Below are 18,595 nucleotides of genomic sequence, written 5' to 3'. Positions count from 1 at the left end.
GCCTCCTGTCAGCTGGCTCCTTGAGGACGGCCCTATCTATAGACGGTACCGCCACTTGTTCTGATAAGCGTGTGAGCGCCTTATCCACCCTAAGGGGTGTTTCCCAACGCGCCCTAACTTCTGGCGGGAAAGGGTATACCGCCCATATTTTCTATCGGGGGGAACCCACGCATCATCACACACTTCATTTAATTTATCTGATTCAGGAAAAACTACGGTAGTTTTTTCACATCCCACATAATACCCTCTTTTGTGGTACTTGTAGTATCAGAAATATGTAACACCTCCTTCATTGCCCTTAACGTGTGGCCCTAATAAGGAATACGTTTGTTTATTCACCGTCGACACTGGATTCAGTGTCCCTGTCTGTGTCTGTGTCGACCGACTAAAGTAAACGGGCGTTTTAAAACCCCTGACGGTGTTTTTGAGACGTCTGGACCGGTACTAATTGTTTGTCGGCCGTCTCATGTCGTCAACCGACCTTGCCGCGTGTTGACATTATCACGTAATTCCCTAAATAAGCCATCCATTCCGGTGTCGACTCCCTAGAGAGTGACATCACCATTACAGGCAATTGCTCCGCCTCCTCACCAACATCGTCCTCATACATGTCGACACACACGTACCGACACACAGCACACACACAGGGAATGCTCTGATAGAGGACAGGACCTACTAGCCCTTTGGAGAGACAGAGGGAGAGTTTGCCAGCACACACCAAAAACGCTATAATTATATAGGGACAACCTTATATAAGTGTTTTCCCTTATAGCATCTTTTTTATATATTTCTAACGCCAAATTAGTGCCCCCCCTCTCTGTTTTAACCCTGTTTCTGTAGTGCAGTGCAGGGGAGAGCCTGGGAGCCTTCCCTCCAGCCTTTCTGTGAGGGAAAATGGCGCTGTGTGCTGAGGAGATAGGCCCCGCCCCTTTTTCGGCGGCCTCGTCTCCCGCTCTTAACGGATTCTGGCAGGGGTTAAATATCTCCATATAGCCCCCGGAGGCTATATGTGAGGTATTTTTAGCCAAAAATAGGTTTTCATTGCCTCCCAGGGCGCCCCCCTTCCAGCGCCCTGCACCCTCAGTGACTGCCGTGTGAAGTGTGCTGAGAGGAAATGGCGCACAGCTGCAGTGCTGTGCGCTACCTTAAGAAGACTGAGGAGTCTTCATGCCGCCGATTCTGGACCTTCTTCTTGTTTCAGCATCTGCAAGGGGGCCGGCGGCGAGGCTCCGGTGACCATCCAGGCTGTACCTGTGATCGTCCCTCTGGAGCTAATGTCCAGTAGCCAAAGAAGCCAATCCATCCTGCACGCAGGTGAGTTCACTTCTTCTCCCCTAAGTCCCTCGTTGCAGTGATCCTGTTGCCAGCAGGACTCACTGTAAAATAAAAAACCTAAGCTAAACTTTTCTAAGCAGCTCTTTAGGAGAGCCACCTAGATTGCACCCTTCTCGGCCGGGCACAAAAATCTAACTGAGGCTTGGAGGAGGGTCATAGGGGGAGGAGCCAGTGCACACCACCTGATCCTAAAGCTTTACTTTTTGTGCCCTGTCTCCTGCGGAGCCGCTATTCCCCATGGTCCTTTCAGGAACCCCAGCATCCACTAGGACGATAGAGAAAAGGGGCATATTCTTCTTAATAACACGTTCAATTTGACGGGCACACCCATTATATTGTGTGATGAAAGACATACTTCTTTTATCGTTCTCCTCAACAGTATATTCACCCATTACCTTTTTTCTTTTTGTTAATCTCTTAGGTTTCAATAATGTTTCCCTATCCATACATTCAACTTCACAAAAAGACTTCTCAAGTAATTCTTGAGGGTAACCTTGTTCTGCAAAGGACGAATGGAATTTAATGGTTTGTATATATAGATTCTTTCTTGACAGTGATTATTTTTCTCATTTGAGAGATATATGAGGTATTATAAGTAAATGGTTGACTCCAATTGGGGTTTTAGGTAAATCTTTAATATATTTAGTTTGGTTGACGTTATATGGATAAAATATATATTTGGGATCATAGGAGGTGTGATACTATTTTGAACAATTAAGAATTAACAATATTTATATTGTGATTTAATTAATAGAAATTTGCATTGCAGAATATATTCGGAGAATTAATAATGTGAATTGGTCTGATATAGTGATTATTTAGGGGAGATTTTGGAAACTCTGTAGTGGAGACTGATATACAGGTTGAGTATCCCTTATCCAAAATGCTTGGGACCAGAGGTATTTTGGATATGGGATTTTTCCGTATTTTGGAATAATTGCATACCATAATGAGATATCATGGTGATGGGACCTAAATCTAAGCACAGAATGCATTTATGTTACATATACACCTTATACACACAGCCTGAAGGTCATTTTAGCCAATATTTTTTATAACTTTGTGCATTAAACAAAGTGTGTGTACATTCACACAATTAATTTATGTTTCATATACACCTTATACACACAGCCTGAAGGTCATTTAATACAGCATTATTAATAACTTTGTGTATTAAACAAAGTTTGTGTACATTGAGCCACCAAAAAACAAAGGTTTCACTATCTCACTCTCACTCAAAAAAAAGTCCGTATTTCGGAATATTCCGTATTTCGGAATATTTGGATATGGGATACTCAACCTGTATTTATATATGTGGGTTATTAGGTCATGACTATATAAAGATTGGCCACTAAATGGCATTTGTTCAGGATTGATTTTATTGACAATACTGGTGTGTGAATTAATATGAATACATATGAACATATATGCATACATGTATGTGTGTGTGTATGTATGTGTTCGTTTATATAGAAAAATAAGGTGGATAATAATGTATGGATATTATATTGAGGGCAGATTTTTAAATGATGACGATTAATATTTCCATAATATGATCATTATTGTTATTATTTAAATCATCCAAATTTTATATTTAAGATGTGCTGTTTGATTAATAGGATTAAAGGGTGTTCTTGACCTTGTTTATATGGCTCTGGACATTGTATGCATAAAATAGCCACTGTTGGAATGCGCAGGAGGCTTGAAATAACAAAAAGGTATTTGGTCAATGAACACACTGGCCGCACATGCTCAGTGCGTACAGCCGAGAGTGAGGCTTGAACCGCGAGCGCAATGCGCATGAGCGAACCGGCGAGTCCGGTATTTAAAGATTCAATGAAACAGGCAGACACATCTGACACTGATGAAGCCGCTGAAAACGGACCCTGAGGCGGAGAAACGCGTTTGAGAGGGAGAAAGACAAGTACTGTGAGTCTAGAGTCTAGAGACAGTCTCTCACCCCCTGCAAAATCGGGTGTGTGGCTCACTACGTTCATTTACCGGCCGGTGAACTGTTATCACTCATACCTCAGTGCACAGGGTTATGAGTGCTGTGAAGCTTTGGTGACCCCAATAATTTTATGCTGCTAGCTTGTGCAGCCGGAAAGGATAACATCTATTTGAGTGCTTTGGCAAAATGTGCTCTAATCCTGAAGTAATGCACAACAGGGGCTAACCTAATCTACTAACTCTGCTTCTATTCCTGGCTATTGGCAGTCTTTTCTTGCAAGTCTCACAGGACTGCTTCTTCTAATGCTGCTAAGTGAACTTTGTGTGGCTATATAACAATACTAACCTTGCCATATATGGATGATTGAAAGGCTGCCTGGATAAAGGAAATACATGCTTGTTCATTGGGACATAATAAGTCATTGTGCTAAATACCGGGACTGCCAATACAGCATTCATTTAAAGTTCAGAGTATATATATATTTTTTTCATTAATTCGCTAGGGCAATTCTATGTATATATTATCATTAATATTAATGTTGAATGGTAAATTAAATATCGTAAAAACAATTCTTTCATAGATGTGCAATTAACTAAGAATTGTATTTTATGATGAAATTTTATTAATTTAATGTGATACTGGCCGGTATCTTTTCTTGTTCACATTTAAAATATTTTTTGTCATCTTTGTGTATGTACACCGTATAAATATAATTTTAATCTCTAAACCAGGGTCAGTAGCGCGGTCTCATTTCTTGTTTGTAGAGTAGTGATGGCCCTCATCTGGACTACTGACATGTGGATGAGGGACCCAAAACCTGTTGCAGGAAACTTGAAACCAGTACCAAGCCCTGCAAGGATTGAGAAAGATCATGCACCGAGCCAGCTCCGCAGAAGGTTGCTGTGGGGGCTGAGGCTGTGGCTCTGTGGAAGAGACTAACACAGAAGGTGGAGGTAACCTGGAGGCTGCCAGCTGAGAAGCCAGCTCCTGCATGGCGGAAGACAGGGATACCACCCAATAAGGCTCTTGCGGTGCGGAAGCCTTTGTGGCGTAACCACCTGACGAACTGGCAGAGCAGCAGTTGCAAAGGCCTGTGTGGTCCTGCTGCAAACAGGAAAAAAATTCCTTGCAGGCTGAGCAAGAGTAGGCACGCATCTCAGGAGCAGCCCTTTCCTTCTGAGAGGCTTTGGAGGAAGTTCCCGTGGAAGACATCTCAAAACCAGTAAGGGCAGTATAATGCACACACACAATATACCTGTATGTGTAATAGGCCAGAGCACTGAAATAACTGCACACAGATAAAGGAACTAGTGTCTGAGGTACTGGGGCTGTGTGGCCTAAACACTGCAAGGACTACCGCTAAAGGAAACAGCAGACCCAACTAACTGGCTAATAATATACACCAAAGACTAAAAGTACTGTATACAGAAAATAACAAAATGTAACTCTAACACCCTAACAGTACCACATGCAAATGCTCACAGAATCAGAGGCACATAAATTCCCAACCACCTGCACAGAGGGGTTCGGTAGGCATTACCAGCGGACGGGATGCCGGCTGTCCATATCCCGTCAACGGCATCCCGCCCGCCAGAATGCCGACAGTGAGGTAAGCACTAAGAGTCGCACAGAGAAGTGGGGTGGGGGAAAATATAACATGACACCAGTAACAGTGAGGTGTAAGGGAGCAGGATAACTCTGTCCTCTCTGCTGGGCTGCTGGCTGCAGACTGGCTTAAGATGGCCAACCAACAAGTGATAGTGGGAGGAGAGGGGGTCCATTTGGCGCCTAAACCCAGGATGGTTGAGACCATAGGGGTGGGTGCTAAGCTACAGGGGATCCCTGCCCCCTCCTGGAACTCCAGGGATGCCATGTGTAAATCCCTTGTAAATGCCATGTCCCTGGTGGTCTAGGGGTGGCTCTGAGAGAACGAAGGCTCGCTGTCAGGACAGCCGAGGCTGCTCCCTCCCACTGGTGGTGTTTGCTGCTGCGACAATTCCCACATTGGCGGGAAGCCGCTTACCTCATACTCCCACTGGCTATAGCTCCGCCATGTGCCTAGGAAGTGGCTGGCATGAGTGGCTGTGGATGTCCATTCACCGACCGCCGAATGGGGTGTTAGGAATCCTGCAGCAGCGCTGACATCAGAAAGTGAAGGGGAAAAAATAAAAAAAATAAAAAAAGTTCAGTTTATACAGGGCTGTGAACAGCCCTTTCCAAAAACGTGCCTTTGCTTGTTAGGCACCAAGAGAAAACTATCTTCCCATGAGCAGGCGGGGTATAGGGCAGGAGGAGCCTCTGCCGCACTCTTAAATTAACTTCTTGGTGGGTGTCGGCAGTGCCCCATGCTCCATACCCATAGTCCCAGTGTCCACCTAGGCTGATAGAAAAACAGTCTGTGTTGAGAACATGCATTTTAGACAAAGAACAATCGTCTGCTGTATCCTATGTAGAACAGCACGTTTCTGTGCATGATTTCCCGCAAATATTCCTGAATGAGTGTGCCCAGCAATAAAGCACCATACTGGAGGTGAAATCAGGTCATTAAATGGGTAGGCATCACTTACCAAGTAAGGATCGAAAACTGCAGTTCCACTTGCATTTGAATAGTCTGTTGCATACACAGAGCCTGTAAGGGAAGAAAAGCTGCTGTTATTTATGATTGGTGCATGCGTGCACTATGCATACAGTATCTCTACATCTCACTTATTGCCTTATGTCATATAGTACACAGGTAACAAGAGTAACTAGCTGCATAGAGAATGTAACCTCTGCTGGGTCTAAAAATGCCAATGGGCACAAAACAAGGTCACAACTGCCCACTGAGAATTGTGTAATATAAAAAAAGTTTAACACATAACAGACAAAACAATTGTATTTTATTAAAAAGTATAATAAAAGCTTAAAATTGGTCAAACAAAGCATTTATTAAAACAAAACCCAAACTAATAACTACCCAGAGTTAAGTTTTAGAATATAGTAATTGTTGAATAATAAATAATAATAAAAAATAAATCAATCAATACCACAATTAACATATAATATAATTCAAATGAAGCCGCATGAACTGATGAAGAGCCAAAGAATACAATAAACATCTGCCCCTTTTCTAAGAAAACATTCCTCTATACACAGCCAAAAAACCCTGGGACATTCCAGATACAAAAATCTCCCATTGTATCCCCAATTTCTTATTTCATGTAGTATAAGCCAGGGCTCTACAAATCCTATTATCTAATCTAGGAGCCATCTTAAAATTGTAGCAGCCAGACCATCAACCCTTGAGGAACAGTTTTATTAGTACCTGGCTCAAATAAAACCTAGTCTGGATTCATCTAGCCCTGGTCTAAGCACTATCACACATTGGCTGAGGTGCCCGACGGCCGATATGGCTGACGGGAGACACGGCGGAGTGAAGTTTCTTCCCTCCCTGACGTCACCTGGCCTCATAGCCCTGCATGCTAATATGGACGAGATTGTCCATATTGGCTTGCATGTATAAACGAGCCGACACCAACGATGAATGAGCGCGGGGCTGCGCGTCGTTCTTCGTTGGTGCCTACACACTGAGCTTCCTTAATGAACGAGATCGTTCATATCGCTCAGTATAATTGGCTAGTGTTTAGGGCCCGTTACTTTATTCTGGATATACAACTGCACTTGTTCAGTGGAGGATGTGCAGGCATGTGACCACTAGGGGGCCTACCACAAGCAATTTCATAACATTACATATCCATGGTCTTTCACTGGGTGTGGTTTGTTTTATCGACAGTATCTAGGTCGACAATGTTTAGGTCGACCACTATAGGTCGACAGTCACTAGGTCGACAGGGTTTCTGGGTCGACATGTGCTAGGTCGACAGGTCTAAAGGTCGACATGAGGAGTTTTTTTTTTAATTTGGTGTCGTTTTCTTCGTAAAGTGACCGGGATACCAAATTAGTGCACCGCTTCGATCGCCATGCTTCGGGCATGGTGCCTTCGCTCCGCTACCGCTTCGCTCGGCACACTTTACCGTTCCAATCGTAGTCCACGTGGATCGCTAAGTATGATAAAATCCAAAAAAAAAAAAAAAAAAAAAAAATGTGAAAAACTCATGTCGACCTTTAGACCTGTCGACCTAGCACGTCGACCTAGAAACCCTGTCGACCTTCCATCCATGTCGACCTAGTGACTGTCGACCTATAGTGGTCGACCTAAACACTGTCGATCTTCAGACCGGATCCCCTTTCACTTGTGTTAATTGAACAACACATTCAGATACAACATAGCATACCGAGTTGATGCTGAGTTGTGAACATATACATCCAAAGCGCAGACACAAACTGCGTACACTCAAAAACACACAAGTCTACTAAACTGACTGTGAAGTAGTGAGAGGTAACGTGTCAATAGGGTTTATATGACATCCATGTATGGCTGAATCTGATTTACAGTGATATACATTGCTCTAATTCTGTGGCATGTCTATCACTATAATGGGGCCTATGTAACAGATATGTAAATGTATATTATAAAGACGTATTAACATACACTACATACACTGCGACTCTGGTCCTTCCCAGGACCAATCCTGCAAGCTAGCCGGGTTGGATTCCCGGGTCACTGGACTCTGGTTAACCCCTTTCCACTGAGCAGCTCCAGGGTTATCACGGCAACAATTCGGGTTTTTAGCTGCAGTGGAAAAGGGACTTTAGAGATAAAAAGATACTACATGACCAAAAACAGCGGTATTTTACTTACTCTATCTTCCATCTTTATTACTATCCTTTTATTTTGTGGTTTTTATTTTATTTTATCCCAACAAGAAAAGAATCTTTACACTGAAGTATATCTTCAAACAAACAAAACGTTCAAAATGATTCCATTTCGTATTTTGAAATTGCCTTTATGTCAGGCAGTGAGAAATGTCAGTAAGTCTAATCGGTAACACAAAGAATGTCTTGTCATAGCATAGGAATATTATAACCCACTGGCTGCTAGGCAGAACAGGCGCATAACTCTTACTTCCACGGAACAGTTTCACGCACAGAGCTGCATTTATGAAACAAGATGAAAAACGTTCGGTTACAAAAGGTCTTTAGCAAATTCTCTCCTCTGTGTAATTAATGCATACTTGCTGCCAGCTTTAACCCCTTAACCCAGAGGTTTCCAAACTGTGTGCCGTGGCACCCTGGGGTGCCTCGGGACACTTGCAGGGGTGCCCTGGGTTGGTGATCCAGGACCAATTCAAATTATTCATGGTCAGTATAATAGGCAAAACCAGTGCTGGTGGCTGCCAGTCATAAAATATGTGGCCTAACAGAAGCAAACCTTGTCCCTCACCACACAACTGACTCTAAGGATATAAACGCGATCTACTTAATGTAATACCTGTATTTCTTTCTAAATTTCTCAATAAGAAATTTTTGGCCTAGGGGTGCCGTGAAAAAAATTCTGATATTCTAGGGCGCCGTGATTCAAAAAAGTTTGGAAACCACTGCCTTAACCATTGAAGTGCAATGTTAGCGAGACTTCCTAGCCAGAATCATAAAGCATGATCATTAGCGTTGGGTATGAAATGCTGGCATTCGGGATCCCGGTGGTCAGAATACAGACAGCGGCATCCCGGTGGTGGGAATCCCGGAAGGGAAAAAGGTAATTATGCCCCCCTAACCCTTTCTACCCACACCCTAAACCTAACACCCCATCCCCCCACAGTCTAACCTTAACCCTCCCCGGCGGTGCCTAAACCTATCCACCCCTGGCTTTCCTCTCTTTTGGCCCGACATATGCTTGTTCAGCATCCCGGCTGTCGGGATCCCCATAGTGGATTTGTGAATCTTGGCAGGAGACAGCTGGGATCCTGATCATTAAGGAGATGTCATTTTCAATATCATTTGGGAATACAGGACTATTAATGCGGACTCCATTAGCTTTTGGCATGTGATACGAGTACACTCAACACTCACCATTTGTAAGTTTGTACAGCAGCCACGTGTCGATGGTACCAAAACAACAGTTCCCCTCGTCTGCCGCTTGGCGCACCTGCAAGAGTTACAGCACATTTACACTGAAACTATGGAAAGTAATTACAGTTTTGACAAAAAGGGCCAGAGTTACACGCAATGCGATGTTCACCGAGTTGGGCGAATTGTTTGACACTACGCATGTGCGGATCCCCTCGCATGGTGCATTTCTTACACAGTGTGTACGCACAAAGGTGCAGTTGTAATGTAGACTCACAATAACAGAGATATCTTGGAAAAGTGCTGGGCATTATTTGGCAGTGGCTATTAAAATGCGCAAAACGATCAGTGTGTCACTAAAGTGTTTGCGTATACAGGACGGATTGCAATTGCGAGATTGCGATCGCAGTTGCAAATCTGCGAAGGCCTCTAGTTAGACCCATCTCATCTGTGATTAAACAACCCCATTGCAAATCTAGCATGCAGCTCTTATACATCGATGTCAGCACAAAACTGGGACTGTTTGTTTCTTGTTCTATTCTGTCAGTATTATGTTAGGTAGGCATTAAGGGTCATGGTGTAAACACAATACATACATGTAAACTGCTACAATAGTAATAACCACACTGTGCTAAAATGAGCATACACATGACAACATACATACCTAAAGAAAAGTGTTATTTTGTAGATTTATGTATTTAGTTAGGCATGCAGCACACTAAACAGCATTCCCTGCATCACAGTGAACACCATCAGCTGCCTGTGATTTCACTGATACGCCTCTGCCATTCCTTTTATAGTTACTACAGTGTTTGCAGATTCCTAGGTACAGACATGGAAACCAGACTTGGCGCGTGCGCACGGTCTTCTGTTTGGTTATATACACATGCATAGTGCGCCGATAATAGCTCATTGCGCGACTGTTCGCATTTACAACTGATGCTGAATGAGGCCCACAGATTCTTCATTTCATTTTCACATTGGAGGCCATACCGAGACGGAAACTCTTTTGATGGTGCAACCGATGGAGGCGTCCAAAGACAAACCAGGCTGTATTCCAGCGTTTACAGCCACTCAAAGTGGGCGTCTTAGTCTTTCCACATTCATATACACGGCTGTACAACAGGGAAGGGAAACGATTGGTATTCTGACCGACGCAATATTTTACCCAACCCGTCCTAACTCTAAATTGCAGTGCAAAAATAAAGCTGTCCAGTATTTGAGGGCTACATGCAAAAGCAACCAATATTTATTACCCTGAATGTCTGTATTAGCTCCCCTTGTAGTGCAGCATGGTTTCTTGCTCTTTCTTGCTGCATCAGAATCATGCCCTGAGATGTTCCATTTAAAATAGTAAGAAATGTTTCTAGGTATACCACATTTTATACAGAAACCAACAAAGAATGAAAGATGTTCTAGAGAGATGACCTGGGTCCTCCATTGGTTTCAAAGAGAAAGGAGTAAAGATCACATGTTTTCTATACATCTTTTGGTTGTTTACAAAGCAATGCAGTCTCCAGAAATTGACAAGACTGACCGGGTGTAGTATGTTATGCTGCCGGCCGGGCTCCCGGCAGCCAGCATACTGGTGCCGGAATCCCGACCTCCAGCATACCGTCAGCTGGGTGAGCGCAAATGAGCCCCTTGCGGGCTCGGTGGTGTGCGCCACACTATCTATTCTCCCTCCAGGGGGGTCGTGGACCCCCAAGAGGGAGAAAAGCTGCCGGTATGCCGGCGGTCAGGATTCCGGCGCCGGTATGCTGGTTGTCGGAAGCCCGGCCGCCGGCAAACTGAAGACCACCCAACTGACCAAGTCCTACCTAGAAGACCAAATAGAATTTTAGAAAAGGAGTCGAATTAGTGTGTGAAAGAAAAAGATCATTACTGAGGACATTCATTATCCAAGAAAAGCGTCACGTTTAGCTACTGCAGTGATAGATCATGTGATTAGATACAGAGGGTTAATGTCACTGCATGTAATAAGTGCAGGAGAATCCGGAAGCCAATTACTTACTTCACATCTGTCCACAGGTGTGAACGAACCTAACCTCAACAGCACAGAAAAGCAATGTCACTGATAAAAAGCAGGTATCAAGAAGGTCCGTCTCAGCCAGTGGAAACACCATAACAGACATATAGACAGTATAAAAACAAACCAGTAAGCAGAAGTCACTATCTGTGTCAGGGTATCCAGAGGTTAGAGAGTTTACTCCAAAAACGCTCAATGTAGGAGAGTGTTTATCAAATTCAGACCTCATGGAACCTGAATGTATGTGTTTTCAAGGTATCCTCAGGAACAATTAGTACCAACTGTAGAGCACACCTTTGGCTCCAGCTAGAAAACATGTACTGTTAGTGTTTATGAAGCCTGGGTTTAAGAAACACTCTACTATTACAATTTGTATGGTATTAGCAGCAACCTGTATAGATCTCTCTAAATGTGTGAGAGAATTCCACACCCTCCATCACAATACAAAAAGAAAGACAATAAAGCACAGGCGTTCCAAATGAAAATATTCAAAGCAAGTGTGAAATCTATACACTGGGCCTGATTCAGACAGTCGCAAATGCCATCGCAGCTGCAATCACCTACATAGCGCTGTACGAAAATATGTCACTGTAACAGTAGCCTAGATTTCCATTGAGACGCCCACTGGCTGCGTCTCAGATATGCCGCCTGTACAAAGACGCAACCATTGGTCGAACATCGACCGTTTGTGTAACCCTACGGTCACACATCATGGGCATCTGAAGTAAAATGCGCATGGGATCGCAGTCACCAGGTGTGACACGGCCTCGAAACAATTGCGACGCTTCTGAGTTTGACCCGCCACCGTCCCATTACTCCATGTTTGTTATGGTGTTCTAGGTTTACTGAAGGTACCTAATAAAATTCAGATGAAAGAACAAAAAAGCTAAGCCAACAGGAAGACCTTCCTGTGCCCTAGTTAGGATGTGTCCAAGAAGGAAACAGAGAGACAGTCGGCGAGATTAGTGCACATACAAAACTCTGGAGTTATGTAATTATAGCATTTGCAGTATTATCCCATCAAGCTTGAGGTGATAAATCCCTGGTGTCAGTACACTGGGGTTATGTGCTGTTCAAAGAGTGGATTCTTGAGGTACATTGCATGAGGCTGTAGCAGAGCTGGTAACAGAACAGGTGCAAATTACTACAACAATAGTGGACCTAACATGTGTATTACCATATACGTGCAGAGCCATACACATCTCCAAAGGCATACAGGTCTCATGGCAGCGTGTGTCTATTGTGTGACATCACCAGCAGAGGGCATTTTTTGCCATATTGTAAGTGCAAAAGCTTTGCTTCCCAACAAGCGCATGAATGTATAACTGATGGTCTTAAGAAGCATTTGTATAAACACATCCTAGCTGAACTTGCTGGCCTACTTTTTAAACTCACCTTCACACTGACTGTAAAGCTTGCTGTGTCCCTAATGCACCCACTTTGCAATCACACCTTTGCGCCCATTTGGCTTCAGGACATGTGCAATGTGAAACATTTGCCATACCAACTGGTGTAGATTCCTTGAACTTGTGTTCCCTATGTAAGTTCCCATAAGGCTTTGGCATCACACTAGGACATTTTTCTCATCCCTACCTCTGGTATATTCTGTAAAACCCAGGCCAGTCGCAGGGACACATGCTGAGTGGTGAAACTGATCAAACTGGCTGCCAGAAATCGTTTCCTTCGTGTGAGGAAGTGCATTAACCTGCAGGACCCGTGAACAGCCTTTAGAAAGAGAGAGAAAATGCTGGTTAACAGTGAGCAGTTCTGTATCCTCATAGGGTAACTACAACCAGGCTAGCGCCTACTGGGCAGGAAACTGTCCCCACCAGCAACGTAATGGCTTCTGACCCACAGGATAATGCAATCCAAACAAGGATACACAGGTGAAGTTACTCAAAGCCACCCAGGAGATGGTTATCCAATATGGGCCCATTTATCAAAAGAAATATTTGTGGGTGTTTTCGGTGGTTAGCTGCATATATTTAATATCACCATAATGTATGACAGAGGGACTGCAGAAGACATCTCCGATACCTGCTGCGATCCCTCCATTCCCGCCAGCAGCCACATTCCCCATAGGTTTCTATCGGGAATGCGATGCTGCCAGATTTACCAACTTCCGGAACGTAAAGCATTCCAGAGATTAACACCCATGCGGCTGCGACTGAAACTCTCACAGGAGACGGCCTCTATGCATGTGTGGTCAGTGGGACTGTGCATGCACAGTAGATCAGCTTACACACTGCGCACATTGGCCCGGTACAATCGCATACTGCATTGTGATCTTGAGTGCGAATATCACGCCCAAATTGTATTGGAAGTGCGATTAAAAATAAATGGACCCTTGCAGTGTACTAATCCCATGTAAGGGCAGAACCACGGTCACGGTGATCAGAAGAAGCTTTCTGTGACATCAGCAGCAGGATATCTTGAACATTTTTTTTTTAGGACAGGTGCAAATAAAAGCATTCTCCTTTTGATAGTTCCAAACATTCACCAAACGTCTGAGACCTCCCAATACTCTGAATGGTGAATGACCATGAGATTTGGTTGTCAGGACCAACCAGCTAATATGGACCACAGTTTTAGGTTTTAAATAACTGTACATTTCACTCAGATACTTGCTGAACATATACTAATGTTGCATTTTTACAAGCTGTATTACAGGTAAACTTTAATTACAGACTTTAGATATACTGGGTCTACTACAATATCCCGTCGCCGGAATGCTGGCAGTGGGGCGAGTGCTAAAGAGCCCCTTGCTGGCTCGCTGTGCACACCACGCTGTGGGCACGGCGGCGCGCTACGCACGCCATGCTATTTATTCTCTCTCCAGGGGTGTCGTGGCCATCCCAAGAGGGAGAATAGTTGACGATATCCCGGCGCCGGGATCCCGACAGCCGGGATATTGAATGCTTCCCGATATACTGTATACGAGTGCACATAATGTTTTGCACCTATCATCTAGAGCAGGCCTGGCCAACCTGTGGCTCTCCAGCTGTTGTGAAACTACACATCCCAGCATGCCCTATCAGTTTTGGCATTCCCTAATAGGAAAACTGTTGCACAGCATGCTGGGATTCATAGTTTTACAACAGCTGGAGAGCCACAGGTTAGCCAGGCCTGATCTAGAGCATAGGTCTTCAACCTGCGGACCTCCAGCTGTTGTGGAACTACACATCCCATCATGCCCTGCCATAGTTTTGCTATTAAGGTATGCTAAAACTGAGGCAGTGCATGCAGGGATGTGTAGTTCTACAGCAGCTGGAGAGCCACAGGTTGAAGACCCATGAGCTAGAGCCTAGCTGAACATGGACCTTAAAAAGACCTCTGCTGTTTTCAGCTCAGTTTGTATGTAAGCTTATAGCTATAGAGAAATGTATACAACACCCTACCTTTAGCAGCAGAGAGTTGTTCCAGGAGCTGACCAGCTCTGCCGCCCGCAGGTCCTGCCAGCTGATGAAATTATGGAAGGGTTTTCCAGTTTCTCTGGATAGAAGATGAGGTAAAGTAGAAAATGGAAAAAAAGAAAGAAAACAAGGAGATCTTGAGGACGAAGATCTTAAAAATAAGATTTTACTTACCGATAAATCTATTTCTCGTAGTCCGTAGTGGATGCTGGGGACTCCGTCAGGACCATGGGGAATAGCGGCTCCGCAGGAGACAGGGCACAAAAGCAAGCTTTTAGGATCACATGGTGTGTACTGGCTCCTCCCCCTATGACCCTCCTCCAAGCCTCAGTTAGGTACTGTGCCCGGACGAGCGTACACAATAAGGAAGGATCTTGAATCCCGGGTAAGACCCAAACCAGCCACACCAATCACACCGTACAACTTGTGATCTGAACCCAGTTAACAGTATGATAACAATGAAGTAGCCTCTAAAAAAGATGGCTCACAACAATAATAACCCGATTTTTGTAACAATAACTATGTACAAGTAATGCAGACAATCCGCACTTGGGATGGGCGCCCAGCATCCACTACGGACTACGAGAAATAGATTTATCGGTAAGTAAAATCTTATTTTCTCTAACGTCCTAGTGGATGCTGGGGACTCCGTCAGGACCATGGGGATTATACCAAAGCTCCCAAACGGGCGGGAGAGTGCGGGTGACTCTGCAGCACCGAATGAGAGAACTCCAGGTCCTCCTCAGCCAGGGTATCAAATTTGTAGAATTTTACAAACGTGTTCCCCCCTGACCACGTAGCTGCTCGGCAAAATTTTAAAGCCGAGACCCCCTCGGGCATCCGCCCAAGATGAGCCCACCTTCCTTGTGGAATGGGCATTGACAGATTTTGGCTGTGGCAGGCCTGCCACAGACTGTGCAAGCTGAATTGTACTACAAATCCAACGAGCAATAGTCTGCTTAGAAGCAGGAGCACCCATCTTTTGGGGTGCATACAATATAAACAGCAAGTCAGACTTTCTGACTCCAGCCGTCCTGGAAATATATATATATATATATATATATATATATATATATATATATATATATATATATATATTTTTAGGGCCCCGACAACGTCTAGCAACTTGGAGTCCTCCAAGTCCCTAGTAGCCGCAGGCACCACAATATGTTGTTTCAGGCGAAACGCTGACACCACCTTAGGAAGAAACTGGGGACGAGTCCGCAGTTCTGCCCTGTCCGAATGGAAAAACAAATATGAGCTTTTTTTAAGACAAAGCCCCCAATTCTGACAATCGCCTGGCCGAGGCCAGGGCCACAACATGGTCCCTTTCCATGTGAGATATTTCAAATCCACAGATTTGATCGGTTCAAACCAATATGATTTGAGGAATCCCAACACTACGTTGAGATCCCACGGTGCCACTGGAGGCACACAAGGGGCTGTATATGCAATACTCCCTTGACAAACGTCTGGACTTCAGGAATTGAAGCCAATTTTTTCTGGAAGAAAATCTACAGGGCCGAAACTTGAACCTTAATGGACCCCAATTTGAGGCTCATAGACACTCCTGTTTTCAGGAAGTGCAGAAATCGACCTAGTTGAAATTTTTTCGTGGGGCCTTCCTGGCCTCACCCACGCAACATATTTTCACCACATGTGGTGATAACGTTGTGCGGTCACCTCCTTCCTGGCTTTGACCAGGGTAGGTATGACCTCTTCCGGAATGCCTTTTCCCTTAGGATCCGGCGTTCAACCGCCATGCCGTCAAACGCAGTCGCGGTAAGTCTTGGAACAGACAAGGTCCCTGCTGGAGCAGGTCCTTTCTTAGAGGCAGATGCCACGGTTCCTCTTGGAACAGACATGGTTCTTGCTGAAAGCAAATCCCATCTTAGCTCCCGAGGCCATTAGTCCTCTGTGAGCATCTCTTGAAGTTCCGGGTACCAAGTCCCTCTTGGCCAATCCGGAGCCACGAGTATAGTTCTTACTCCTCTACGTCTTATAATTCTCAATACCTTGGTTATGAGAAGCAGAAGAGGGAACACATACACCGACTGTTACACCCGCTATCGCCTGAAGGTCTCGTGACCTGGCGCAATACCTGTCCCGTTTTTTGTTCGGGCGGGACGCCATCATTTCCACCTTTGGTCTTTCCCAACGGTTCACAATCATGCGGAAAACTTCCCGATGAAGTTCCCACTCTCCCGGGTGGAGGTCGTGCCTGCTGAGGAAGTCTGCTTCCCAGTCGTCCACTCCCGGAATGAACACTGCTGACAGTGCTATCACATGATTTTCCGTCTAGCGAAAAATCCTTGCAGTTTTGACCACTGCCCTCCTGCTTCTTGTGCCGCCCTATCTGTTTACGTGGGCGACTGCCGTGATGTTATCCCACTGGATCAATACCGGCTGACCTTGAAGCAGAGGCCTTGCTAAGCTTATAGCATTACAAATTTGCTCTTAGCTCCAGTATATTTATGTGGAGAGAATTCTCCAGACTTGATCACACTCCCTGGAAATTTTTTCCCTGTGTGACTGCTCCCCAGCCTCTCAGGCTGGCCTCCGTGGATACCAGCATCCAATCCTGAATGCCGAATCTGCGGCCCTCTAGAAGATGAGCACTCTGTAATCACCACAGGAGAGACACCCTTGTCCTTGGATATAGGGTTATCCGCTGATGCATCTGAAGATGCGATCCGGACCATTTGTCCAGCAGATCCCACTGAAGAGCGTGAAATCTGCCGAATGGAAGCGCTTCGTAATAAGCCACCATTTTTTACCAGGACTCTTGTGCAATGATGCACTGACACTTTTCCTGGTTTTAGGAGGATCCCGATTAGCTCGGATAACTCCCTGGCTTTCTCCTCTGGGAGAAACACCCTTTTCCTGGACAGTGTCCAGAATCATCCCTAGGACCAGCAGACGTGTCGTCGGAACAACTGCGGTTTTGGAATATTTAGAATCCACCCGTGCTGTCGTAGAACTACTTGAGATAGTGCTACTCCGACCTCCAACTGTTCTCTGGACCTTGTTCTTATCAGGAGGTCGTCCATTTTCTTTGAAGACGAATCCTCATTTCGGTCATTACCTTGGTAAAGACCCGGGGTGCCTTGGACACTCCAACGGCATCGTCTGAAACTGATAGTGACAGTTCTGTACCACGAACCTGAGGTACCCTTGGTGAGAAAAGCAAATTTTGGGACATGGAGGTAAGCATCCCTGATGTCCCGGGACACCATATAGTCCCCTTGTTCCCAGTTCGCTATCACTGCTCTGAGTGACTCCATCTGGATTTGAACCCTTGTAAGTGTTCAAATTTTTCAGATTTAGAATCGGTCTCACCTAGCCTTCTGGCTTCAGTACCACCCTATAGTGTGGAACAATACCCCTTTCCTTGTTGTAGGAGGGGTAATTTTATTATCACCTGCTGGGAATACAGCTTGTGAATTGTTTTCAATACTGCCTCCCTGTCGGAGGGGGACATTGGTACAGCAGACTACAGGAACCTGCGAGGGGGGAAACGCCTCGACATTCCAATCTGTGCCCCTTTGATACTACTTGTAGGATCCAGGGGTCCTGTACGGTCCCAGCGTCATGCTGAGAACTTAGTAGAAGCGGTGGAGGGCTTCTGTTACTGGGAATGGGCTGCCTGCTGCAGTCTTCTTCCCTTTCCTCTATCCCTGGGCAGATATCTTATAGGGACGAAAAGACTGAGGCTGAAAAGACGGTGTCTTTTTCTGCAGAGATGTGACTTAGGGTAAAAAACGGTGGATCTTCCAGCAGTTGCCGTGGCCACCAGGTCCCATGGACCGACCCCAAATAACTCCTCCCCTTTTATACGGCAATACATCTTTGTGCCGTTTGGAATCTGCATCCCCTGACCACTGTCGTGTCCATAAACATCTTCTTGCAGATATGGACATC

General features: G+C 45.0%; 1 protein-coding gene across 2 annotated transcripts in view; it reads right to left on the bottom strand.

The window, feature by feature from the left end:
* Positions 1-18,595, bottom strand: part of GK5 (glycerol kinase 5) — a 71,052-nt gene that overhangs the window by 33,990 nt on the left and 18,467 nt on the right. Inside the window, exons 4-8 of one of the 2 annotated variants that reach the window (XM_063915575.1) lie at positions 14,660-14,753; positions 12,855-12,986; positions 9,236-9,311; positions 7,827-7,958; positions 5,854-5,915 (exon numbers count right to left, since the gene is read on the bottom strand). In XM_063915575.1, the coding sequence (XP_063771645.1) occupies positions 5,854-5,915; positions 7,827-7,958; positions 9,236-9,311; positions 12,855-12,986; positions 14,660-14,753 (496 nt within the window). The remainder of the gene's footprint in view (positions 1-5,853; positions 5,916-7,826; positions 7,959-9,235; positions 9,312-12,854; positions 12,987-14,659; positions 14,754-18,595) is intronic. The other variant, XM_063915576.1, reaches the window with a different exon arrangement.

The sequence above is a fragment of the Pseudophryne corroboree genome, chromosome 4 (genome assembly GCF_028390025.1).
Source record: "Pseudophryne corroboree isolate aPseCor3 chromosome 4, aPseCor3.hap2, whole genome shotgun sequence".
NCBI classification, from domain to species: domain Eukaryota; kingdom Metazoa; phylum Chordata; class Amphibia; order Anura; family Myobatrachidae; genus Pseudophryne; species Pseudophryne corroboree.
This window is presented reverse-complemented; position numbering and strand designations above follow the sequence as displayed.